The 27,921-nt window shown below is 43.4% G+C and overlaps 1 protein-coding gene across 8 annotated transcripts in view; it reads right to left on the bottom strand.

Annotated features, from left to right (window-relative positions):
* The window catches only part of LOC111854661 (guanine nucleotide exchange factor DBS), a 49,902-nt gene extending 26,180 nt beyond the window's left edge, over positions 1–23,722 (bottom strand). For 2 of the 8 annotated variants that reach the window (XM_072704001.1, XM_072704003.1), the window contains exons 1-14: positions 23,562–23,722; positions 11,591–11,674; positions 8,338–8,452; positions 7,472–7,562; positions 6,894–7,007; positions 4,654–4,770; positions 4,280–4,429; positions 3,590–3,714; positions 3,370–3,484; positions 3,165–3,284; positions 2,649–2,840; positions 2,109–2,300; positions 1,798–1,948; positions 1,146–1,249 (exon numbers count right to left, since the gene is read on the bottom strand). In XM_072704001.1, coding sequence (XP_072560102.1) covers positions 1,146–1,249; positions 1,798–1,948; positions 2,109–2,300; positions 2,649–2,840; positions 3,165–3,284; positions 3,370–3,484; positions 3,590–3,714; positions 4,280–4,429; positions 4,654–4,770; positions 6,894–7,007; positions 7,472–7,562; positions 8,338–8,452; positions 11,591–11,674; positions 23,562–23,670 — 1,779 coding nt within the window. In that variant the 5' untranslated portion in view covers positions 23,671–23,722. Of the gene's footprint in view, positions 1–1,145; positions 1,250–1,797; positions 1,949–2,108; positions 2,301–2,648; positions 2,841–3,164; positions 3,285–3,369; positions 3,485–3,589; positions 3,715–4,279; positions 4,430–4,653; positions 4,771–6,893; positions 7,008–7,471; positions 7,563–8,337; positions 8,453–11,590; positions 11,675–15,294; positions 15,322–15,592; positions 16,090–23,561 lie in introns of those variants that run through there. The other 6 variants (XM_023832870.2, XM_072704002.1, XM_023832871.2 and 3 more) reach the window with 5 other exon arrangements.
* Between the last annotated feature and the right edge of the window lie 4,199 nt (positions 23,723–27,921).

Below are 27,921 nucleotides of genomic sequence, written 5' to 3'. Positions count from 1 at the left end.
TATTCTGGATCTAGTGAGGGAAGTTATCGAGCTGATGAAGAGGGTATTCAGATGAATGCTTGCTACTTAGCTGAAAGGTCAGGGCTACAGCAATGGCCATCACAGAGGTGAAAGCTTGTGCATAGGAGGAGTTTCTAAAGCCCGTGGTAGGAAACTGGGTGGCCCCATAAATGTTTTGGCAAACCAACCAACGCTTCAGGCTGGTAGGAGGAATACTTTGAGGAATCCAGGTCTGGCCGTGGAAGTGATCCATCTCTTCTCCCTCATGCAGCTATATAAGGGTACATGGGAAGATGGCAGCATATTCCATGTGTACTGTGCGTATTTAGAGAAGGCGTATGACCATATGCCCCAGTACACATTGCGGTATATGGGTACTACTGCTATTAAGCAGAGCCATGACAATGCGGGTATGGGTTGGGTACGGCTCATATAATTTACAATGGAAAATTTTTATCATTGTCACTGCTCCTTAGATTATTTTCTTTGTAGAAGTAGCTCTCACTGTAAATAAGGTTGGAGACCCCTGACCTAGAGTCTGAGCTACTCAACATACTACTGCTGCAACCCTCACCAAGAAAAGTGATGTCAAGATGAAGATAAATTCAAAGCATTGACAAATGATGCCAGCCCATCATAGGGCAGACGGTTAAATTCAAGATAAGTAACTAATGGCAATTTAGCAAAACCACACATATGTAAGAGGACAGCAGCACAGAGCCAGGACCAGGGAAACATGCAAACGGAACAACCGAAGATCCAGGGTCAGAAAACAAACCCACAGCCTTGGAGGACTAAGACTACAGTGACTACGCGTAGCCAATTTAGAAAGGATAAACTCTGATCAGTGTTGCTCAGTAAAATAAGGAAATATACCATGATATAAACTCACTCAAACTAGTGCTTAGCAATGGGTGCTTGACAAACACCACATCTTAAACTAGTAGGGCAATAGAGGCCTGTATTGTTGGTTAAGTCCGGGTCTGGTGCACATATTTTAGAGTGAACCCAACTGGGGACTGCACAGTGAACCCAACTGGGGACTGCACAGTGAACCCAACTGGGGACTGCACAGTGAACCCAACTGGGGACTGCACAGTGAATCCAAACTTTATTATGAACACCAAGGCAACATCTTGCCTCACCTTGATGCCCCCTTTTGTCTTGCGGAGGTTTCTTCTTTTTGAGGCGTCGGCATCAGCAGGTAATTTTGAAAACCCCGGGATCTCTGACGTCCTGTGGCTTGAGGCTGAAGTAGAACAGAAAGGGTTAGAGCAGCGGTCGGCAGGCGGCTCATCGCGACCGGCATGTCGTCTATCTTTAAGGCATTCCCAGTCAATTGCAACAAAGTATGAATATTTATCATCAAGGGAGGCCCCCCTCCACCCACTCCCGGAGTCAAAATATACTGCTGTTACTCAGTAGCTCACCAGAATTTTATTTCTTTGTAAAAGTAAAATTTAAAATGAAAAGCTAATCTAACCCCAGCTCACTATGTGATTCTCTTATAATTGTGGTTATTTATTCTCGTAATTCAAAGATGTGCAGTCCAGATAAGTAAATGATGATAAATTTGTCATGTGCGATTACAGACTGGCATCCCCCACAAAATGCGCCCACCTCCTACACACCCTGCAAAAGGGTCTTGGTCGCATTAATTGTGAGTGAATAAACGCTTATTAAGAACAGCCAGAAAGACATATGCACAAGAAGGTCTAACTAGTAACATCTTTGATCCCCAGTGTAAGAGGGACAGACTAAGTCAGGTGTTAGATTTGGAGGGAACTTTAGAAGTGCCTGGGGGGTGCTTTGGGGAGGATTCCGGGTGGGGGGCCACTGGCTGAACTGGCCTAGCTTGCTTGGCTGACAACTTCTTCAGGCTGGCCTGCCTCTTTTCAAACATCTCCTGGACTTCATCCAACCTTTCCAAAGCCTTCTGCAACTTTTCCTGCCAAGAAGGGGGGGGGGGGCAGCCAGAGAGAAGAGCCACAGGCTGATTACCTGAAAAACTGCTTTGTTTTCATTGAGTGACACTGTCATAGTTTGTGCCACCCCATCCTTGTCATGGAGCATAGCACCTACCCCCAACTCTACCCAGTCCTACCTACCTCAAGATCCACGGGAAGGCAGATATCACACTGGGCATGCAGGTCCCGCAAACTGGTCAGCTCCTCCTTCCTCACAGTCTCGATGAAGGACTCGACGTCTCTCAGGGCAGCTTCGGCGCCCTCCTGAGATTGGCACCTATCCACAGCTTGGCTGGCCAGCAGGTACATGCCAGACTCGCACCACTTGTTCACCTGTGACAACATCTCGCCCCTTGAGTTGCACAGCATGGCTCCAGCTTACATTACTGCTGTTTTGCTTGCTAGATGACAGAAATAAATAAACCAACAAAATGACAACACGTAGGCTGAGTCGAGTGCAGTCTACCGTTACGTTTTCAGGAGGAGCCTAATTATGCTTTAAAAGAAGTATACAGAATATATAAGAGCAGGGTAGAGCTACTGTTGAGCAAGTTATTTGCTGAATTCACTTTGCATCTTGGTAGCAGTCTTTAAATAGGTGCACTGCTGAGTATATCTTTCGAACGAGTATATCTGCAGACCAGGCCTGACACCCCAAGATGGCTTGATCTTTCTCCATACCTTGTCCACTTGCTGGTGGATTCGAAGGAACTTCTCCAGCACGGCACACTTCCGTTTAACCTCATCAGAGAAGTAACCGCAAACGCGCCTCAGCTCGGAGCACTTGGACTCGATGGAGTGGACGGCATAGTGACCATCTTCAATAAGCTGGTCACCGTGTACGACGTGCCTCTGGGCCCTTGCCAAGGACTCCTGAGAAACCAAAGCCACATGTGGTGAGATTACCAGCCAAACAGCTGAGGTTCAGTGAGGGCACTAGAATACAAGTGTAGCTTTGACCTGTCTGATGTTTAGACGTTCCCACCTCCACCCTCAGAGCAATTTAGAACTATTCCAGTAAACAGAGGGGGAAAAAAACGGCACTATGACACACTAAACCTAATTTTCCTCCAGGGATCCAAAAAAAAGTAACAAGCAAATTCATTCTTAGCAAAAGTGAAACCAGAATGCATAGTTGCATCAAACCGCGAAGAGACTCCTCTGGAGTTTCACTGCTCCAAAACACCTAGGCTTGACCTGAGCTCTCTCTTTCACAGCTTTCACTCCACTAAGCTGCTCCTCCACTGCGGTCATGCAGCTCCCGACGTCCGAGATGGAATCCAGCTCTTCCGTCCAAGCGTCCAGAGACTTTTTCACCTGTGCGATTGGGAGGGAGAGTGGCAACGCTGTCAGAGAATCCAGCATGGGCCTAGTCTAGAAGTCCCCTCTCCTTTAAACTCACCTCCAGACAATCCTGCTCAAACTGCCTGAACTGCAAACACTGCTCCAATTTCCGGTGGTGTTTGGACCAACACTGTTCAAGAGAAGCTTTTGTCTCATCCAGCTGAGAAACCAGCCTGAAACACAAAAGTCGCTCACTAATACAGGTTGGCCACAGAAACAGTGCAACCATATGAGGGACATCAAGATAGAACCTTCATATTAAAAACAGACAAACCAACCTTTCCACGGTGTCCAAGTTCTCTCTTTCATCAGGGTTGAGACGGCCACTAGCTGTTCTGTTTGCAGCTTCTTTGATACAGCACAGCAGAGTAGCTCCCTGTCTTACTGCCAGATGGAGATCATCCTATATGATAAGCAAAGGCACGAAAGGCAGATAGAAATATGAACCAGGAAACCTTATACAAAAAGCTTTTGACAGTCATAAGTCACATGCAACTTTATAATCCAGCATATTATTAGGGTTATATGGATGCATATAACATATCCAGGGAATATAGTCGTATTAAATACCCAAGTAAAGCAGAAAAATTATTACATCGTTCTACATGGTGTTCTGAAGTAAAACTCATAATTTAATAGCTAATTTACAAACAAGTAATCCAATGTATATGAAGTGCTCTTCGTAAACTAGACAACTCTTGAGGTGCTTGTGAAAAGCACACAACATCTATGAAGAACTCAACGTCTCCCAGGGGAGCCCGAATACTCTGTTCCTACATAAACTCTAGAAAAATTATTGCCAGTTTCGCAACGGAAAAATGGTACAAATTAGATTTTTTTTCAGAGCAGCTCAATGACACATTCATTCCACAAAGCTCAACCTCTGTTGGTGACTAATGCGGTCATTTTGGATGAATATAAACAGTGGGTTATTTCAAGTAGCAGGTAAACCAAACCACAGGAACCACCTGCAGCCCGTCGTGTCTCGCTGTGTGAGCGCACAACAGCTCTTGAGCACCATGCACATCCACGGGCAGCTCCACGCCACTGAGCTCGGCACTGAATTTCTGCAACTTCTGGGTCGCGCCCTTAACGGCAACTGCAAAGCTTTCGATGGCCTGCAAGAAGCACACCGAAGCAAGACGGAAACTTCAGTCACATTCCCGATACCTTCAATGCACCCATTTCCTTAATAAACCACAGCCATTTTAAGTAATTTCCTTAATTTGCATTTATTTTTTGTTTCCTCCTTTCAGAGGCATGGGGCAAACAGAGGCTGCTAGCTGAGAATGGTCTGCAGGTGCAGGAGACGTCACACAAAGAAAGAGCCAAAGCTACTGACTGTCCGATGGTGTATCCACTGACTGTGACAGTAATCCAGGTTCCCTCCGAGTTCACTGGTCAGCTGCCCTTTGTCCACGTAGATGTGCAAGTCGGACAGTGAGCTCAGCATGACGACCTACAAACAGAAGCATGGGGGTGGGGGTGTTGGGGGGGATATATATAACTAAAACTGACAACACTGAGCGCATTCAACTGCAGATGCCGTATATAATTTGTTCAAACATAATGAACCATGTCCACGTGCTACTGAGGTAATTACATCAATGGAATTTGATGCAACTACGCATTCTGGAGAAATAACTAAGGACAAAGAACTTTCTAAATTGATGGTCCATTTTTGAGCGCTTGTTTCAAATGATGCCAATATATGAACACAAGCAGCAAATTTAAAAAATGTAAAAGAATGTGTATTACATAGTTTTCTGCTTTTTCCATTATTTTTTATTGCTAGTTTGTCAAATTACCTTTATTTAAAGGGTATTGGATTTATTGTGAGCTCCGTTTTTAGCATCTTTTAGATTCTCTGGCTTAAATGAATTCAGCTGCCGTGTGGCCTTTCCTCACCCCTGTGACCCAACCAGGCCACACGTGGCAGGCGCCGTGCGCACACGATGCCACCTAGAGGACAGCTGGGTATTTCCGTCTCTCATACGGTGCGGCACAGGAACTTTCCCATTTCTCGCTCATTATAGGAAAGGGAAAAAAAAAAAAAAGATCCAATCTGTTTAGATTAGCAAGAGGAAAGGGCAGCAGAGATTGCTGTGGGAGTCCCAAGGCTCTGAAGGGGCCCAGCTTCAGAGGAAGTCACGGAGGGAACGTCTCACTTGTGGGCTGGAGGAACTGAGGTAAGAGATGAGTCACGCAGACAGACTCAGAGTTGTTGAGAAGCTGACTTCTGATTAAGTGTGATGCACGGGTGCCGAAACGAGAAGCGCTTTGGGGAGGCTGGGAACTGTAAGAGGAACCATCTCAGCCACTGTGAGGCCCCCAAACCCCTTCCACATTAACACCATAAAGCCGAGCAGGGAGAGGCTGTCTTCTGCCCAGAATGGGTCGGATCCTTTCCTCCGCAGGTTCTCCGTGTCCCGAGATCCAGCATGAGTGAGATGAGTCCATGGCAGAACCAGGAACCACCAAAAATGGCAGCTAGACGATGATGCAAAACGGCAGGGGCTCTCTTCCTCTTCCGGGTGCCGCCTCTTACATTACATTTTATGTATTTAGCCCAACCCTTTTACCCAAAATGCAGTACAACTGAAAGCAAGCTCAGAGTCCCTTTAGTAATTGTAGCCTTACTCAGAGGACCAGTGGTGAAATCTCTCTGCCGGGCATGGGATTCGACCCAACAACCTTACGGTCATAGGCACAGTATCCTGACCTGCTGAGCCACACACTGCCCTCATCTTCAGCAAAACTCCACACCGGTGAGGGATTTGCTTAGCTGAGAATCCGGCTGGTAAAGGACCCAGAGAAAGAACCGTTAAGACACAGCTGAGGATTCTGTTGGCAGTTACTGGCCATCCCAGTATCACCACCAGCCAACAGCCAATGCTTTCCAGATAAGGCTGCTCCGTGTGCTGCCTGCAGCTTGCTCCACAGCAGTGGTGAGTCAGCAGTTAGCTGGATACCGACCCCTGCACTGCCAGACACATTGGCTGATGCTTCGACTCTGGCCTTGGCACCAGCCCACAGGACAAGTTGTCAGCGGAGGCTGTGGTCCAGGCCAGGTGCTGCTGCTGCGCTAGACCACAGATACCGGAGGAGCCTCGGTGAGAGCCGGCTGGACACCGAACCCCCACCTCCGTTTTGGTCAGGACTGAAGACCGAAGAAAACTGGGTGAACTTTGTGGCGAGAGGCCTGGCTACAGAATCTACATTCTATGGAGGGGCTGGGTGGCTGTTTAAGTGTTAAAATTATTTGATTTCTCTTCAGTAGTAATAATAAAAAAAAGAATTCTGTAATTGGTTGGCATTCAGCCAGCCTTGGAATGGAGCAAGTCAACCGATTTGCTGCCCCATGTGTACCGATACCTCGGGTAGTTAAACCCAGCTGAGCCCGATTACCCACAGACTTTACCTACCCAAGTAAAAGGGAACATGGTATTTGACACAGAAGCTTCCAGTTTTCTTTTATTTACTTATGAACCCGGTTCTGCCTGCAGACCTTCAGCGCCACCCCATGCACTGAAACTCAGTGAAACTTTATCATGCACCTAAATAATCCAGGAAGGCCCCCACCTTCATTTTGAAGTCATCGCGGTGCAACCGGATTCCAATATCGGCCATGGCCCTCTGGAAAAAGCGCGACGGTCGGAGAACCAGGACCAGCTGCAGGTTTCCCGGAAACGCCCCCTGCGGGTGGACAGTATGAACAGCACCAATGCGCAAGAGTCACATGAAGAAAATTAAATGGTATTTTCCGGTGACATTTACAGTACATGAAACCAACTACGTCTACAGAAATTCATGATGTATTTGAATGAAACCACATAAATATATTTAACATAAAATTATATGCCGATTTTTCTTCCAAATTACCTTCTAAAACAATTTCTTTCAAGGACAGAATCTAAACACTGTTTTCCTCTTTAAAAGATTCACCCAGGAGGTCAGAGGACTGACATGCTGATTCACTCTATCGAGCCTCTCTGCAGGTATTTCACACTACCCTCCTACCTGCCCCAGAGAGACAGCCTCACAAAGGCGCTACAACTTTTAAATAGGACTTTAATAACATTCCTCACCCCTGAGCACCTATGCTGCTAATCACACAACCGCGAGCACAGAGGGGGCATGGCGCCACACCCTTCACGTACCGCTATTCTCGCCAGGGACGCTTTCACCGACGTCCATTTGTCCCGCCGGCGATCTATGACTATGATGAAGCCGATGCTGGCTGCCTCCTGACTGGACGGGGGAGAAGAGAAGAGAAAGGTGACGTGCAGATTTACGGCGGGGAGGATTTAGCCATTTGTTAGTGCCTGTGCATTGTCCACTTCGCATGGGAAAAATGCACTCTCTTTTTCTTTTTGTTTTATTTTTTTTTGTTTTTTGCAGTGCCGAGAAATGTTCATCTCCGGAAATGTCCACGATTAGCATACGCCACGGGAATCTTGGCCAACTGTGACTTCACGGCCTCACCCTCGAGTTTGGAAAACTGCACAGAAGGGAACCCCCACGCTGACATACAACAGGGTGGATATAGGAGCCGCCAAGCTATTTAAAGAAACACAGAAGGCAAGCACTGCTTTATTATTAAATTATGCTTCTGTTAAAATGTGATTTGGACGACCTGTCTCCCCTTGCTGTGGCAAGTCTGATTAAACAGGAAGTGAGGTAAAAGGGACCCTGCTGCTGTGGGTAGACACCTACCCATTCAAGCCATTATGCACCATGTGAAACCTACAACTAAAACCAATGTTATTATAATAAAATTCCACAAACCACGCCATGGTTCCTAGAATAGCATCAATTACTCAATCCCATGCCAGGGGATGGTTATGCCCAATCTGAAACCAAAACATGCATGCACCAGCAGAAAACAGCCACGGGAAATTCCTTAGGGAAACACTCTGGGTAACCTTGAAACTACAGAGGTGTTTTATCACATCCAACACACACTCAGTGACAGGATTTGAAACCACCGAGATAAAATGAATAGGAAATGAGCCTTTTTCGGCACCTTGGAATACTGGTCAGGTAGGTGATGACGCTCAGGAAGTCTTGATCCGGCAGTTCGCTAAACCCCGAGCACTCAGGCAAGGTGATGATGGGGGCACCATCTCTCCCTCTTCCTCCTGCAGAACCGAAGACTCCGGCAGTCAGTCCGCAGTCACTTGTCTATAAAAAACATCTGTGAGTGATCGCACCACAGTGACACAGCCAGAGCCCCAAGACAGACAGGAGGCCGACCGGGACTCTAAAGGTCACAATGAATCGGACAGGAGAAGTGGTCTGTAAAGGACGACAAACATGAGAAAAACGCAGAGTCCTAACGCAGAGCTTCCTATACCACATGAAACAAACACCTAAACGTCAACAGTAAACAATGAGGCTGATATTAAGCTATAGCTTATATAGCTTAATTTGTTTAATAAAATAATGAATTTCTCTGTCTTGAGTAATAGTCCAAAGGCACACTAAAGTCATTCAAACTTGTGCAACATACAGTAGTCGTACTATAACGGTACCCTGACAGATGGACAGGAAGGAACATGCACTGTGGTAAATCAGTACAGGAACTGCACGGTTTTCCCCACAATAATTCAGCTTATCACCAACAGCATATGTGGCAAGTAATGCTGGCTTCCATACATCACAACTATAAAATTGAAATTACGTCGTAAGCAAAGCCTAGTCCATGTGCCTTTATGGTGACTCACCACAGGTGCATGCTTCAATAAAACCACTAGATGGTGATGTTGAGCCAAAAATCTCAGTCAAACCACATTTGTTACTGCGGTCACTGCTAAATAAATTAATCCATTTGAAATCTAGGAAATAATTAAGGACAAAGCTGCACTGAATGTTTAAGGGGTTTAAATAGCAAAATCCCCGGAAAAGTAAAAAACTCCAACTGCAAATATCACAAACATTTTCAGAAGACCCACCAAGTTCAAACTCAAGTACATAGTTAAACAAATATAATAGAACATGATTCTGAACATATATGGCTAAAGTATAAGACTTGTACTTATCACTTGTAATAGTTTATCTAGGATTTATATTTAAAAGCCACAACAGCATGTTTTTCTTGTTACATTTACAAATGTTTGCCTTGCAGTCATTTGGAAGAGCATCACTCTACGAATGCTCATCTTCAGCGAGTCACCTGGTAATATCTGTGCCCCTCAAACCCAAGAAAATAGCCCGCCCCCAGCAACTAGTCAACCAGGCCCCCTACTGGCCACGTTTGGAAACGAGGACACCTCGCCCAAAGGTGAAGCTGGACCAGGAATTCCAAAGGGGTCAGTGGCTGCGGTTTGCAGTGCAGCACCAGGTTGCGTTTCTGCTCACTGCACCTCAGCCATCTGGCTTTTCTTATTTCCCAGCATTCCTTACATTCTCAGGGACACAAGCGTGAAACTGGCTGTTTTCGGCTCTTCGGTGCATTTTTTTTCTGACCAATCCTAAGCATCCATATGTCGACTATTGGAAAGATCTTATTTTTTGGCTATGACTTTGAATTCCAGGGTATCAGCACATCTTTCAGCAAACGCCCCTGCCCACATCCCGCCTGACAGGCCTGTAGCCCCTAGTGGAATGGGCTGCCATATTTTAGTGCAGACATCCTTTATTATTGCAGACGGCATGATTCGATTACCTGTCCCCTTTATCGGCCACCACCCACTGCTACGAGAAACCAAAAAAAAAAAAAAAAGCAGGATCTTCATCAGCTTTGGCAACAGCCTCCACAACCAAGAGAATCATGGGGTTTGAGATCAAAATAACCCCACCACTAGGAGGAGGTGTGAAGTACATCAGTCTCTTTACCAGTCACAAGTGGGACTTACAGACCCAAAACACTGGGTCATAATTAAAAATGCTTTATTGCTGTAAATATCACAATGCAGACATTTCCCTAAAGCTGTCAAACACATTGATCGACAGAAAATTGTAACATGAATGATTGGGCACGTTTCCTCTGCGTGACGCGTTAGACTTAAATGAAAATGCAAAGACTGTCTGGGGAAAAGGGCTGAGGTTAAACATCTGCCCTGGTATCACCTTCCAGCTTCAGGAATCACAGTGGAATGTTAACGGCCTGCCAGCCCGATTACTTATCTTCTACCGTCTGTCCAGAATCACCACCAGCCTTTTACAGGAAATACAAGGAATACATCAGGCCGATCGAAACTTTTGGCTCAAAGGTGACAATTGTGAAGGCCAGTTCCCAAGCTATGTACGTGTCATTTTTTTTTCTTAAATTAATAAATGAAGATATTTATACATTTTTCATTTAATAGGATTTGCGGAAAAGCTTAATTGGTGTGTTCCAGTGAGAAAGTGCAAAGTGTTATAATTTCACATGAAAATACGTCATAATCCCCTTGAGTAAAACATAATCTTGTATGCTTAACAATGTGTGGGGGACCAGATCCACCCATGTAAATCTATGCTCATGGGAGATTTATTTAGACAAAAATGTTCTAAGAGCATAATGAAAAGTGATTGGTTCAGAGAGATAACCAATCAGATTGTAGATGAGGCAGGTGCAAGCAACTATAGGACATCTGGTTGATTGTTCTGACATCTGACCAAGATCTGATTGGTTATCTCTCTGAACCATTTTTTGTTCTGTAAGTAAAACTCCCATAAGCTAAATCTATGCTGCCTGGCCAGGGTGAATCAAACAAAACGACTGTCTTAAAAAGAAACTTACAATTTAACCAAAGAACTACTTAATTGGGGGCTCTAAACTGCTTAATACAAATTTTCATGACTGAGCTGTTCTTTCAAAAGCTGATTCAGGGAAAGTCAGGCTTACAGTGACTGTTTACATTACAAAAAAAGAGAGAAAGAGATAGAGACAGCAGACATTTTACACTCTGTAGACTTGCAATGCTAACTGGAACAGAAACAGCTAAGGACTAATTATATATCCAAAGCACTTGTAATACAGTGAAATCAAAGTATTTCTAACACTGACTACCACTGTTCCATGTTTTCAATCCAGATAAGTAAAATTCCGGCCTTGATTTTGTCCCCAAAACTAATCCTTTAATGAATCACAGTTTCAACCTGTAATTAGGTATTTTAATTAGGTATACTAGGTACATTGTGGAATGTGGATTACACAGATACCAAAATTCAAAATAAACTAATCAGGGCGGAAGATGTTTTTAATGGCCAGCTTTCAGATCAAAATGAAACTGAGTATTAACTGCAGTCTACCAATAACTCCGAATGCTGAAATAAGAGGAACTAAATCTTACCTGACAGGACGGCAAACCTGCGGTGTAGCTGCTCGATGATGTCCACTGCCAGAAGGGGGCGCACCTCCTGCTGCATGATTTCATCTGAGGGGTGACAGTGAGGGGAACAGCTTCAGCCCCATGCACCCCAGGACAAAGGGGCTCCTTAGGAATTCATCAGTGCCCCATCATGCGGCAACTTCAGCAACAGACCGGCTTATTGCACCCATGAACATGGCCCTGTATGAACTGTGAGCTTTCTCCATGCAACCATTATGCAACCGCCTGATGACTATCATCCAAAGACAGGTTAGGGTCAATAAGCCTTCACTGCCTTTTTGGAGAGACTTAACTGTAGGAAATGACGGCCAGACAGAACATCTTTTGACTCACTCATTTTTTCCCCTTTACATCGTATGACCATTAAGCCCCCAGGCTAGTTGAGTCTCATTATTCAACACTGTGAAGGATAGAATCGCCCAAAGTCTCACTGTATCCATGCCCCAAAGCACCAAGCAGACACAGCTGCCTCTGTTCTGTGCCACAGCCTGCATTAACACTTAGCCCTGCCTTCGCTTCATTAAAAGGTTGCACACTTGAGCGAGGATTCCCTAGACTATGCATAGAAAAAGTCAATCATGATGGCAAAATTGATCTGTAGTAACAAAAGGGGTGTAGAGGGCATGAGTCTCAGAGGAAAGTCAAGTCTACTCCCACTGCATAGCATCAACTGGAGCAAACTCACAACCAAAAGCAACCAGCAAAGTTTTACAGCTCTTAAAAGGCCGGCTAACACTGAAGACTTAAGCTCAAGAACAGACCTTTAGTCAAACCACGAGCGTTACAGCATAGTGCTTTAAAATATCCTTAACAGAGCTTTGAAGAATTCCATTTTTTTAAAACAATGGATTTGAATACAGCAAAACTGTGCAGTGAATACACTGGTTTGCCCCGACACCTTCTGCCTAGTTACCAACCATGAAACAACGCATTTAATAATAAATGCCGCATTACATAATAAATGGACCGAATGTAACAAATTGAATGATGATAACAATGACAATAATAATAATAATTATAGGGCAATGTTGCAATGCAAAATTATAATGTAGTCTATAAATTTGTAACATTTTGTCAAGTTATTACATAATGTGTAATAATATTGCCTTATGTGATGAAAATTTGTTACATTTTGTCTAGTTATTACTTAGTGAGGCATTTATCACATAATGCATTGTTACACACAAACTAGAAGATGGTCAGGAGTGTGAGAATTAGAAGCCCATCTGGAATATGCCTGTGTAAGATACGTTTGGATTGTTATGGATTGTCTGAGCCTGATGCACAATTACTGCTATAATTACACCGGAAGACATGCGAAAGCAAACAATCATCATTCATTGCTTCTCACAGAACAACAAATACATCATACAACTCCATTCAGGCACAGAAAATGATCTGAACCATACTGAAACTGGGCAAAACAACCCAACAACAGCTTAAAAAAAAAAACTGACAACTTTGTCTTACGGCTGAATTCTAATAGCAGCAAATGGTCAAGATGAATGTGATAAAACGGAGAGAGTGGAAAGTCAGCACAGAATATAAGGAGCTGCAAGCTGCAAACACACAGGATATCTACACAAGCCGATGGTTCAAGGCGGCCAGGTCCGTCCTCTAGGGCCCCATGCCATCAAGAGCATGGAGAAACAGGGTCTGCAAGAGGCCCCACCCGCAGGCTGAGAGGCTGCTCATGAGAGGCTGCTCATGAGAGGCTGCTCAATAGCTGATTAGGTCATTAGCAAGGACAATTTGCATATTTGCACTTTTACATTTTATTTTATTTTTTTCTTTAATATTTTACCATTTTAGTATTTCCATTTCCTATTTTACTTATTTTGTTTATATAATGCTTACTACAGGAGCAATCTGGGAAATGCATTTTATTGCCTGCATCTACCACTGCTGGCTGTACTTTAAGTAAACTTTGATTTGAATTGCGAAATTTTTTTCCTGGAAAAATGTATTTTTTTTTTTACAAAAATGTTGTTGCTGGGTGCCTGACATTTATATAATTACGCTTGAGGGAATATATAAAAATGACATTTATCACCTAAATAAAATACACAGTAATAATCACAAAACATGCTAAATTTCCCCAATACATCTAACAGTGCATAATACAAATCTGATGAATCCAGATGTGAAATCTGAATATGTATGACATTTAATTTTTTCAAAGAATTTCCCGGGTTATAACTACTGAATAGTACACTGTGAAATCTGACGCTAAAGCTGCCCTGCTATGAAGTCATGCTTCAGCATGAGAAGTCCTGCTGCATAGCTGCAGATGGCAACCCATGGAAACAGGGGTTAACGCCATGGTAACAAACAGGGGCACCTTTGTAGTCCTCAAACTGGAAGATACAACTTCGTTACTTAGTTATACCCGTGCTCACTTTGCCTGTGATTTCCTGTCGGTTTGACAAAAGGGGCCATTTACCTCAATGAAGCAACTTTGTATCCAGCTTTGAAACTCCAACAGTACAAGTCTGTTATAGTTACGACTTTAATCTCTCCTTGTTACTCAGATGCAGTGGCTGAATCCGGCCCAGATGTGTAACAGCCACTCCACTGGTTAGTTCACATTTTTACCTAAGGCAGCCACTATTTTAACCTTACAAACGACAATATTAAAGGAAGGTGTTCTTCTCAAGATACACTCGTGGCCAAAAATTGTGGAAACATTTCCATTTTTTTTTTTTTAGAGATTTATTCAATTGTTGCTCCAGTTACTTATTTAATGGCCCAATGTGTGATATTTATAAAATCATACATTGGGCCATTAAATACGTAACTGGAGTAACTGAAATAAAGTGCTGCAGTCTCTAAAAAGTTGGAAGCGTTTCAGAAATTTTGGCCACTAGTGTAGATACCATAAGCAGTGTAAGGCTTACTGGTCTCTCAGGGCGACGACATAAGTGTGGCAACATGGGTCGCACAAGAAAATCTTTGTGGAAGAAGGTCCCTAAGACACACCCACCCAGATAGAATAATGCTTAAGGGACAGCCAAGCAGTAAACATGGTAATACAGCCATCATATTTTCCATATCCACCATAGCCTCCAGAAGGGACTCTTATGAGCAGGCAGATGCTCCAACTCGGCCTGTATACCATAACTAACATGCTTCCATGACAGCCACATCAAGATTCTGACAACATCTGGAGATCAAACAGGATTTAAGCTCTTCCAGATATATGTAAAACGTCACAAGGTTAGCCTTCCACATGCAGCCATGACTACCTTCGCCCTCCCGTCTGTCAAAGCGCACCGTAATGGTCTGATGAGGATCAAAGGAAATGACCGTATATAGTTCATCTCCTGCTGTTTCTATAGCGCTCGCGTCTGCAAATGCAGCATTATGAAACTGTGCCCTTTCTCAGAGAGATTAGGAGAATTTGGGGGCACTTTGGACAAGAATTCTGCTGTCTCATATTTAAATCCCATATAGTGTGTCATGTGACTCTTAAAAACATTCCTGTCCGAAGGCCAGGACCATAACCACTATGAACAAACCAGACAGAAACTCGATAAAACTAAATTGCTCGTATTATATATATGAATAAACGCGTATGCCGTTATCTGGCTCACCACCTTAGATTTAGGGATTACATGAAGGATAACACATCCATGCCTGAAGTTTGACTTCGTTCTCAGACTTACGGTTGATTTCCTGTGTCCGTTGAATCGCTTCAATACCCCCAACGCCAGGATAAAAAAAAAATAAAAAAAAAGTTGTATGTTTACCTCACGGGAAAAAAAAAACTTTTAACTTTACGAAAAATGATTAACAAAGTAATTAGTAAGTTTATGATAGAGGATGCACTGCATACTTTTTTTTGTTTTCTTTCATCAGCGGTGCGCGTGCGAGCCAGCGGCGCCCGCAGACCAGACAAAACACAAACGCCATAATAATGCACCCCAAGGACGGACATGAGGGGGGAAGCCCAAAATCTCTCACCTACCACCGGCCTGACCCTCTTCATCATAGCGGCCACGGTGTCACTCTGATCCACGGGATGACGCCCCAGCGCAGGACCCGTTGACCATCCTCCCGCCGCCCTGATCACTCTGCCCTCCCGCCGCACCAGCTGCGCCGGAGCCGCATTTTTGCGTTTAGCTGCATGCCTACACTGCGCTCACTTTTTCCAGCCTCGGCTCCTCCATCCGTGCGATCGTTTTTTTTCTCCCCCTCACACAGCCTGCTCAAGGCTCATTAGGCGATGCCGACCAATTGAACGCCTGAGAGGGTATTAGAAGGGAAAATCCACGCTCAGTGGGTTTTTCTCCCCCTCCTTAGTATATCCCGGCTTCACGTCTGAGACAACAAGTAGATCCGTATCGTGCAAGCTGACCATCTGTGTTTCTTCTCTCCCCCGCCGCTCCCGCAAATTAACATCATGCACAGTAACAGTAACACCCACCGACTGCCTGCTCTTGCATGAATGGAGTTGCATTTTTTTTCTTTCCACCCCCACCCCCCCGCCAAGTTTACCCGGAGCACAGCAGCACGGGAAAACGTGGGTGTTTATGATCCTTGAGGATGTGAGCGGTAAAGAGACGGAGGAACTGCGCGTCTCCTTTTCAAGCCCTTTTCCTTCCCGCTGTACAGTGCTTAGCAAAAACAATGGCATGAAAAGGAGTTCAGGTCCATGTGAAATCTAAAAATAAAGCGCTTCAGACTTCTGTCGGCCCTCGTCTCTTTTACAGAACCCGCCTGTAATAAATGGGGAGCGATCAAGTATTAAAAAGCAGCGAGTTATCTAATTGTGGATTATATTTAATTAAAATTACTGCAGGGCATGCGCAACATAAGGGCTGACATTAGTTTTTAACTTGAAAATGTGAGCTGAAATGTCGAATGGTCATATTTAAACATTAAAATGATATCTTCTTTCTCATCTCAGTTCCGAATTTAATTAGTTTCTGTCCTCCCCACCCAAACACTAGCTAAACATAGTAAACAGGAAATTGACGCGCATATAACGCCACTGTGAGGCATTGTCCCTCATGTTATGCAATAGATGCATAGCCCTTGTACTGTGTTTGATTACTTAGCAAGGATAAACTTGTGAAATATAAGTAATTCATTTTCTCAGAGAGTGTGACACAACACTGGTTCATAAGCAAGAATTTCTTATTTGTCTTCATGGGGCCCAAATCACTAGCTGCTGCTACCCACTACTAGCGATTAAGTGGCATTTAACATGTTAATATTCCACATTGAAATGCTATGAGATAAGTATAATACACCCTGACAAAAGTAGGCCAACCATCTCGCACAGTCACATCACTCCCCGCGTGACACAAACACCAGCGAATGCGGAGGGAGGGATTGCCCAAAGGCATCATCATCATCGCAGTTCCATAACCACTCTGGCTTTTCCAGGAAAAAAACAGTATGGGGGGGGTGGGGGGGCACAGCTGCCCCCACCTCAGCGCAATGCCCAAAACAGGAACCTGTGAATGGCTGTCATGCTCCTCACACGTCCGAGATGGGGGGCGGATTCCATCAATTGCCAGAAAGACATGCAATTCTTAAAATAAGGAAATGGACGCTGGGGAATTATCATGATCAAAATCTATTTTATGGGGCTTTACTGTGGAAAATGCTGCCTTTGCTTCCAGCGGAGCTGATTTCATGCTTCCCGAAGGAACATAAGAAAAGGACAGTCGTTAAATAAATAAGAAGAACAGGAAGAATTGGAGCCCGGCTTATGATCTGTACGTCTCAAACATGCTTTTTTGATACAGTCACAGAGCTGTGATGAATCCCTTGCGTTCCAGCAAAGCCTTCCTTTAGGACTGGATGAGGGAAACGCAGACCAGACTGGCATCCTGTCATTGGCTTCCCCTGCCTCATGTCCCGTGCTGCTTGGAATAGGGTCTCTTACTTCATGCCCATGTACTGGATAAACTATTAGAAGATTGATTGATCCATATAAGCCCCAAAAAGGATCCATTTTGTGCTTTGAGATTTCTGGTTCTTCTTCTCTGGATATAGCTGAAGGACCGGCCATTCAGGTGGTTCCCATTAACAGCGTGAGGATGCAACAGTGGGCTGGGGTTGGGAAGAACTGCACCTGTTGCAAAAGAGAACTTTGTACCGGGCAGAAAGGTCAAGAGCAGCGCTAGAACACCACACGGTCAACACAAAGTCCACTAGCAATACATGAAGGGGGTTGCACCAAATCTATGGACCTGCTGTGTCACAGATACCAATTAACCAGTTAAACCGCTAGCTTTCTGCTTCTGTGAAACCCAATTCATGCATTTGAAAGTGACTGATTACATAAATGTCTTGTCCAGCTACATTTTTTTGTTAAACAGAAGGAATAGAAAACCAGTATTTCCAGTAAAGCTGCAACATTACCTCAGACAGTTCTTTTTTCATAACATTTGGGAAAGTGGGCTTCTCCTGGCCCTTTTACTAAATAGGGATCTGAGCAAAGCTCCTTTCGTTCAATAATGTCCATGTTTTTGCCCCCATCGAGTTCCCTGCCAGACAGTGCACACTTACTTAGAGCTGGGAAGGAGCAAAAACCTGGACTGTCATTGGGTCCCCAAGGACCGGATTGGGAAACACTGCTCCACAGTGTTTGATCCCTCACTCACATTTACCCAAAGTTTGTTTTTGTGTACAACAAAACAGCTGAGCAGGATCTGATAAGGTTTTTTTTTTTTTTACTTTTTTTGAGCATATTTTAGCATCTGTTAGCATTTTGGTTTCAACCAGCCTGCTACCGAATCCCCAAAATGTTTGTGTGTTTAGCTGATTTTCTGAGCCACATTGCCCCAAAGCGCCTTACAGAAACATTTCTGTGGGGAATTATAAAAAAAAAAAAAAAAACAATGAAAACCCAAAATGCTAAAATCTGAATGTGATTCAAGTATGCGATTGAGTGTTTCTTGTGAAATACATTGAAAAAAGAAAAAGAAAAACAGAAAATGACAAATAAAACTTTAACTAATGCATAAGAATTGCTTGGTCATGGATGATAAAACACCAGCTTTACGCAAACAAGTTTTGCTTTCTTCTTGATAGCCATTCATCTTGGCAAAACATCATGTCAAAAGTCCTTTGAAGACAACACTAGATTATGTTATGCTGCTGTCTTCAGGACACGCTGCTACACACAGGTTAGTAACTCAGTAACAACTTGGACTGAATAAGCAGCTAATGAACTGATAGATGTGTGGTATGGTGATATTTTGGATGCAAATGTTCTATTTAAAAAAATCCAAGCGCTGTCTGGAATATTACAGTACTGCATGTGCTACGTTACCACAGGAAAGGGGCGGCTCGCTTGCTACAGGATGTCAAGCTTCTGTTGACCTTTGACCTTAAACACACCTTCAATCCACTCAAAGCAACATGCTTCCTCTGGCTGCCAGCCAGGTTCTTCCTTAGCCTTTAGCCTGCGGGGCTTCTGGGATACGTAGTTGAAGGCCTTGAGGGCCAAGGTCATGATTGTCGCACTAGGGAGCATGTGAACTGATAGATGTGTGGTATGGTGATATTTTGGATGCAAATGTTCTATTTAAAAAAATCCAAGCGCTGTCTGGAATATTACAGTACTGCATGTGCTACGTTACCACAGGAAAGGGGCGGCTCGCTTGCTACAGGATGTCAAGCTTCTGTTGACCTTTGACCTTAAACACACCTTCAATCCACTCAAAGCAACATGCTTCCTCTGGCTGCCAGCCAGGTTCTTCCTTAGCCTTTAGCCTGCGGGGCTTCTGGGATACGTAGTTGAAGGCCTTGAGGGCCAAGGTCATGATTGTCGCACTAGGGAGCATGTGAACTGATAGATGTGTGGTATGGTGATATTTTGGATGCAAATGTTCTATTTAAAAAAATCCAAGCGCTGTCTGGAATATTACAGTACTGCATGTGCTACGTTACCACAGGAAAGGGGCGGCTCGCTTGCTACAGGATGTCAAGCTTCTGTTGACCTTTGACCTTAAACACACCTTCAATCCACTCAAAGCAACATGCTTCCTCTGGCTGCCAGCCAGGTTCTTCCTTAGCCTTTAGCCTGCGGGGCTTCTGGGATACGTAGTTGAAGGCCTTGAGGGCCAAGGTCATGATTGTCGCACTAGGGAGCATGTGAGAGGGTTAGAACAGGGTTAATTTGTAGGGAAAGTAGAGATATTTTGTCAGTCGGAGGGGTTGTTCCAACGTGGTTAGGTGTGAATTAAATTTTACCAACTGTGGGGAAAATGCAAAGAGGGCAACGAGTCGAGCCCTTTCTCAAAATTTGTTCATAAAACAAGACCAGCACACACATGCCTAGCCGCCCTCTGTCATCTGGCTTTGCGTCTGCTGGACACACGAACGTCACGCAGTGGACCTGTCCGCCACTGCATTCAGGTCACCGGCTGCGCAAGTCGTCATCCGCAGACAATGACAGAGCCATTGTTCTGTTGTTTCCCGTCTTAAAAACACCGGCCTTTAGCCAAAGGACCTCAGAGAGAAAGAGGTCTCCTTACCAGAAGGAGAGGCGATGTGCCCCATACATCGAAAGAAAAAAAAAAAACAGGCTACCGTACAGATCGTCCCGGTCACGTTGCTGCAGAAGATGCCAAAAAAGAGATCTCAGCTGGTCAACGACACAGCGCACGTGTACATGGGGAGACAAGCGTGAGCAAAGTACAAAACAGATCCACAAGGGAGCAAGCACGTTTTAACCAGGAAGTGAGGAAGAGGGAAGGTTCACTGACTTTCCTGCTGTCAACCTAAAGTCCAGAAACAGCCTCTGTGTTTAATCGCTTAATATCATGCGCTGCACCATAACCTAAATACCTAAGAACAGGGGAAAATCAATCACAAAATTATGAAAGATACTGCACCCCAAACAATGATTAATTCTGAATGTGTGTGTATCAGGTCTTTACTGTGCAAAAATATTTTATACCTGCTGTCTGCTGAATATATATTCTGTCACTCCATTGGCATATTTTAAAGAACATTTATGGGAAATGTGTTTTATATTAAGAAAAATATATGTTTGCATACAGTGAATCTCCACCAGAAGGTGCAGCAGTGAGTAGGAGTAGGAGCTCATGTTCCTCACTGTGACACTGCATTGCCACCTACTGAGCAAATAAGCAAACACATTAAAATGTAAAGAGATTTAATTTTCAACTGTCTTTGGTCATAGTTATTTAGAAACACTATTGTACTAGTAACATTTGCACTTCCGAGCTGTAACTACTAAAATGAACTGCAAAAGGTTTTCTTGAGGAATTGGTCAGTCCATGCTGAGTATCTGTTTTGTGTGAGATAGTATGGTAAACATTAACCACTGCAAACATTAACCACTGTAACTATTTCCAGTCACTTGGCCACCTTATTGGTTGAGTGTGTGTAATCCCGCTTGTCTGTGAACCATCTGTGCCTCAGAAAAAGCCATTTTCCCATGTATTTTACGTAACTGCAAGCAGGCCCTGGTGGTCTGGCTGCGCTAATCTTCTTAACACTATTAGGATCAAAAACAGCGAATTTCCTCTCCTTAATTCTGTGGGACTGCTGCCAAAGCCCGTATCGATCAGCCTTCTGGCGATGGAAGTGTATGTGAACCAACTACGCTAACATCTGACAGTCTTTACACAATTCACATGCAGAAAATACCGGGCTAGTTTGTGAATAACGCTGAGCTAAGCGTAAGATGGACTCCCTGACAAAAATGTTCTGTAATATCAGAAAAGAGACGCTCCAAACTGATTTGTACAAATGGAAAGTCTTGTATCACCGTTAGCAGGGTATTTGGCACTAATGTGATATTAAAAGAAGCCATTGTTTTCCACGTAACTTAATACACGTTTGTCTAAGATTCTCCGTTCCCTGATTACATTCCGTGCCACTGCGACTAAAACCCATTTCACCCACAGACAGCTGCACCAAAGCATTTAACGGTCTCCCCATCATCCCTCCCACCAAGTCATAAAAGATAATCTTCCATGTTCTCTTTCTTGGAACACAGAACAATCGGCACATCCGTTACAGCATACCAGTCAAGGCAACCATTCATTCTTTAAACTATTTAAAATATCGATGGGTAGTTTAACTGATTACTGAGTTAATTTAATTGGTGAAATGAGTAGAGGTCCATGAAGGATTAATCATTGCTCTAGAATTTTGCATTTTCATAGCATCAAGGATTTATTGTAAATAGTACTTTTAAAACGTTAAAGGTGTTGATAGGTTATTTACCACAAATGCAGCAATAGAGGGATATTGTTTTTAAAGGTCAAACACTTTATTTAACATATTGCAATGAGGAAAACCTAGAACCAGACAGGAGCTGGAATGAGGCAGTCTGGAGACTCCGTAATAAACAGTCTGTAGAGGCATTATAAAGAATCTAGGCGGTTTTTCTAAAGTGGCTTTTATGAGACATCAGTACAGCCCTTTTTAGGGATGTCTGAGCTGTGATTTCTTTTGCCCGAGTGTTATAGCTGTACCAAAGCACAGTTAGCAGTAGCATTTGGAGAGTCACCCACGCTTTTCATGGGTAGGACATATGCTAAACGAAATGACCTCGTAATCCTGTACGTAAGTGAATCACTGAGTGTGATGATGACTCATTAGACTTACATCAGCTTCCCAGAAGTATGACAGTGACAACCTCAAATCAGATTCGCCGTCATGCTTGCAAAACCTGGTGAACCACTCAAAATGTGGCTTTGCAGCTCTCTTTAAGGCAGAAACCAGAAACCAAGTTTGCAATTTCTAAATGAGCACTTCCCATATGGGCTTAGATTTGGGTAAGGGCAGCAGGTGGCGTAGTGATTAAGGACATGGCCTTGCACCCTGAACACTGGCGCTGAAATTCCACTGTAGATCCTGCTGTGGGTTGAAAATATATTTGGAAAAAGCATCAACTAAGCAACTTATTGGGAGCATAACAATTACTGCAATGCACCTTAATGTGAATGGTCAGTACAAATGATTTGTCTGTACAAAAGTATCAAAAGCATTCTATTACACACACACACACAACCACACACACACACACACACATAGATACACAAACACACACACACACACACACACACATATATATATATATATATATATATATATATATATATATAAGAAGCTCTTCGGGACAAAAAAGTAGAGGGGATACAATACAACCACCCGGTTTAATCACCATAAAGTAACCTGCTCGACCTCTAACTCGGGAGGCGTGGAAGCCTGACCAGCATTCCAGAAAGCCGGTGTGGGCTGCAGCCAAGAGCCGGCAGCAGCACCCGAGGCGCGCGCACGGGTGATCCGTTGCCTTGGTAACGGCTCGCTTGTCATCACAGGGCAGCCGCAGTACTGGTCCAGTCAATGATCACGAACCGCAACCCGTGTTCCGTGTGGCTCTGCGCTACCGTCGCATAGCGCAGCCATAAATCTTGACTAACGAGAAGGAAAAATATCCGAATAATGTGTAAAACAGCTTTTTGTTGTATATATTAAATACCGTCCCATAAATACAACCCTGTGACACAGCGCGCACCTTATTATCAATAATGTTTTTTTACAGTTAGAATAAACTACAGCTTTCCTTCGCTAAAATGACATGAGCCTTTCTTCATTCTGTTTTCTATTTCTATTTGCGAATAGGCAATAAGTACATACCTGCATTTGTTATATTTCCTAAGTACATGTTTCACCTTCAAAATCACATTCTGCACTAACATAATTTTAATGCTACTACATACATCAATAATAAACCTGACTTTGTGCTATATTCGGAGTTAAGGCAATATTGGAATATATGCTTTTGTATTTCTCAATAACCTTAAACATACAGTTTTAAAGGTAATGCAGGGAGTTGAGTTTAAGCTCCGCCCCAATGGCGCGCGCACACACACACACCCACGCGGACACGCGAGTTCCCCACGCGGCGGCGGCTCCGACGGGAGACACTGACCGACTCGGCTGATGACGCGGTCCAAGCATTGCTGCAGCTCGGTCGGGGGCATCTTGCTCTCCGTCTGGGAGAGGAGAGTGTCCCGCGATGGGCCAGCATCCACCTGCATCCGCCGTGCCCGGTCCCCTGCGCAGCCTGCTCCGACTGCGGACACTCTCTGCGTGCGCGTACCAGATTAAACTCCCACTCAGCTGCTACGCGAGTGTCATAAGCAAAGGGGGTCCACGGACGCCTCTGGGAGACGTTCTGCTTAACTCTATCGCCGCTTCCCATGTAACACACGTAGCAAAATAATAATCAAAATAAGGTTTCAGTTTACTAGTGTTTGCTCACCATTAAGGTTGAGTCAGGTAGACAAATGCTTACTGGAATCGACACGACAGGTTTAAACCTTATGGAGTGTTTGTATTAAAAACATGGAGCTTTGGAGCATTATATCGAGACCAATATAATGTATAGCTTAACCGCTCGATGTAAGGATAAATGTATATTTGACACTGGGTTGGCGTCCTGCATAGGACAAGCGGGTATAGAAAATGGATGGATGTAGGTTGACAAATACCCACATTGATAAAAACGTAGCTTTTACTACGACGAACTCATAGATTTACGTAACACAGGTCGGTACGTGTTACAGATTTACCGTGAGGTTTCCGATTTTTGACAATTATTATAATTATTTTGTTTAAAAAGCTTACATCTTCTCTTGTAACTGCTTCCTGGATTTCCCTAGTAAAAGCTAGGAATTATCACGTTTTTCTGAATATCAAGGTGCTGTACAAGCAGTAATAAAACAAATCGGTAGAGGGCAATTATGTCCCATTTAAAGTCATCTGTATACAAGGAAAGGCTGCTATCAGATTATTATCTCGTAAAGTGTCGTGTTGTTCTCATTTTTGGAGCCTTTAGAGATGCTATGACGCTTTGACTTGGTTTTTTTATATGCTTACAACAAGAATAATAGAAATAGATTTAGAGAGAAACGAACTGCACAATTAGATTTAATTTAATCAATACAGTATTGCAGTAAAATCCCTGGTTACAGAATACTGACCTCTATATGAGCAAGTGCAACCTTATAGTAATGTTTGGACCGCTTTGTCCTACGCCAATGGCCTACTATCCTCGACACATCACTGACAAATAGGCCTTTGGGAGGTAAATGTTTGGCGGCGTTTCGGTTGTAGCTTACATATGATCCATATCGTTTTCCCACGATGACAGTGGACACGGAAGCAGGGACGTCGGCCAGTACGTCACAGTGCGTGCACTATCCCTCTCGCTCATCCACAAGCGTAAATTTTATATGCAGTGGAAATTGCCCTTATCAACTTTATAACTTGGCAAAGCAAGTAACCTTTGTGTTAGGTAAATATGCACCTGTTTGTAAAATTCTGCTGTGTCCTTGCGCGGAAATCATTGCTGCTATAATATAAGGCCCACTATCCTTATTGAGTTTCTGTTGCACTATTTAGTATTTATAAGCACCGACCTATTGCTGCTGATGAATCTGAACTCTGCTTTGTGGAAATAAGGGCGGTTTGTAACTCGAATCTCCCTGCAAAGCGCATACCCACTATGCGCTTATCCCCACACATTTGCTGCCTTTCATGTTTGTAAGCTAGTCTAGACGGCCGACCTGAGATCACTGTAAGACGCTGCCAGTTTTTGCTCTCCTACTTTGTAAACATTTATACTGAGAAAATCAATAGTAAATTTGACGCATGATGAAGCAGGCGGCTGTTTTGCTCTTTCGTGCTCAAACGAGAAGAAAACGAGAGTTAACGTTCTTTTCCACTGGACAATAACACGTTTAATTCATTTCCACTAACAGGAGAAACGTCGTAGCGTTTCGTTTTTCGAAAATGGCTCACGTGTGACACACCGTGGGCGGAGCGTCGTATTACATTTCAGGCTGACTTCATGTTAGTGCGGCCAGAAAGATGCTGATACCGCCTGGCGGCACTGAAACTGTATTGTTGAGAGAGATATGGTTCCTAAATTAAAATACCTTGCTTGAAAATATGCAGGGATGCAAGGAGTCAACTTTTAAATGTCTGCATAAAATACATGGGCAGGGGTGTGAGGAGTCAATTATGTGAATAATAATTCTGATGAGCAGCAGCGGGGTATTGTAATTGTAAATATGGGTGCGTCTGCAGTGTTCTCCACAGCTCCGCAGTTCTGCTGACACCACCGCATTCCTGGTGCTGGCCCAACTGGCTGCCCCCAGCAAGTGTTCTTTCACTGCACCCCCCCCCAAAAAAAATGCACACAGAGGCAACTCGCTGCTTCTTGTCCCTGTAGTGATGACTTTAGCGAAGTGTATTGACTTGGGCGTGGCGTCTGCAGAATAGCCCAAGACGTGTCATCGTGGTAAGTGTGCAGTCATGTTTATAAATATCTCTGGAAAGAGTTTTCAATTTAATTGCTTAGAGGTCTTGGTATTTTCATAAAGGGCAGTTTTTTTCTGGATAAGCTCAGAGGTTTTTTATGGATTTATGTTCCATTACTCATTCTATAAAAGCTTATTTCATTTTACGTTCATATCATACATTAATTCACTTGGAGGTTACAGTAAGGTGTAATCAGACTTGGAACCAGATTGTTTTTTTTAGCTAAAAAGTATCTTACTTGTTTTCTCAAATATGTTTTTAACTTAATAAATATTACAATAAATAGGTAATACATATAGAGATGTTGTCCATGCTGAGAAGTTAAGATTTGTTTAATACTATTTGTTTTCTCTCTACCTTCATCAGCACTTAGACAAAGATACAAGGACCGTTTTCAAAAAATCCAAAGGACTATGACAGCAATTCGTCTTGCCTCAATGCCAGTAGAAGTTTTCCATTAGGTATGTTCTACATTATATAATGAAATGTTTCACCTCTCCCACTCCTAATGCATTATACAGAACTCTACATCATGTTAATATCATTCATATCTATAAATTTACTTTTGCAATTTCAAAATGCTAGATTCATGTTGACAGGGGATGTAAGTACTCTGTGAATTTGAACTGCTTTTGTGAGGGTAATCATTCAATTATTTAAAAACCTTTTCAGTTCATGCACTGGGGATTCCTGATTGGTCACAATGGACAATTATTGTGCCACAGGCAAAATATTAGAGCCAGATAGTGTCCAGACCATAGCAAGAAGCATCTGTTTCTAGGTAACGTCTGGCGACTCGCAGTGTCTCTCTATCTCCTGATGAAATTCTGCAGTGTCAGTGTCTGGCACGGAGCCCGAGCCCCGAGTATCAGTGCTCACATTTGACAAATCGCTTCGCTGCTTTAGCTCATCGTGATGAATGGCTGCAGCACCAGCTCCTACTTAAGGCTTCGTAAATAGGACAAGTTCTAGCAGTTACATGTTGCATCAGGATGGATTATAAAGTGTTTCATTATGCTCCTGTTATCTCCTTACCGCGGTACAGCAGTGCATTTAAAACTCTGAGTCTCTGAGACTATGAGAGCAATTATCTCTATAATCATAGAATGATCACCCCTGTACACTCTCAGAAAAAGGGTTAAAAATTGTACCCTTGCATTCATACCTTTTTAAGGTACAGAAATGGACTCTGAGAAACATCCCAATGGCACAAACAGCATTAATGTACCACCAATGGTACAGAAATGTTCCTCAGAGTCAATTTCTTTACCTTATAAGGTACAATTAGCTACAGCTAAGGGTACAGGCAGACCATTGAGGGTACAGCCCCAGTGACAAGCAAAGGTATAAACTTTTACCTGGTCTGCAACATTAGGGACAATGCCCATTACGATGCATGTAATCATGATGCCATGTTTCCTAAGATAATCGTCAGAGGGTAAGACCATCAATATTCGGGTTGTTTCTCAAGACTGGAATAGTTCCATGTAGTATATACCTCACACACCATCTGTTGAAATAAAGGACACATTATTTGGCTTATGAAAGACTACAGAACTCCGCACATGACTGCAACTCAGCAGGCAAACGCATTGGCTGTCTTTTATGGTTAACAGGACTAAGTCAATTAGCACAGATTTCTTATTTTGAGATTAATTCACCAAACAAGGAGTCAGATTCAAAATGTTGAGGTCATTCTACCTTCCAAGTCTGGTGTATGTCTTTGTAACTATGAAGTCAGTTATGAGAACTCTCCAGAAATATATTCTCTTCAATAGAACATCATACCATCTGCATCCCATCCATATCTTTATGCTGACAGAGCAAAGCATATCAGAACATAATAGCTGCTGTAGAATATGCTCTGTACATTGTAGCTTTGATGTCACTGCCCATGAAGTTCAAAAATAGATGAGCATTTTTAGGCCATCTTGTTATGAATCACATTTGGCACAGAGGACTCA

This window comes from Paramormyrops kingsleyae, chromosome 21, assembly GCF_048594095.1.
Source record: "Paramormyrops kingsleyae isolate MSU_618 chromosome 21, PKINGS_0.4, whole genome shotgun sequence".
Classification (NCBI taxonomy): domain Eukaryota; kingdom Metazoa; phylum Chordata; class Actinopteri; order Osteoglossiformes; family Mormyridae; genus Paramormyrops; species Paramormyrops kingsleyae.
This window is presented reverse-complemented; position numbering and strand designations above follow the sequence as displayed.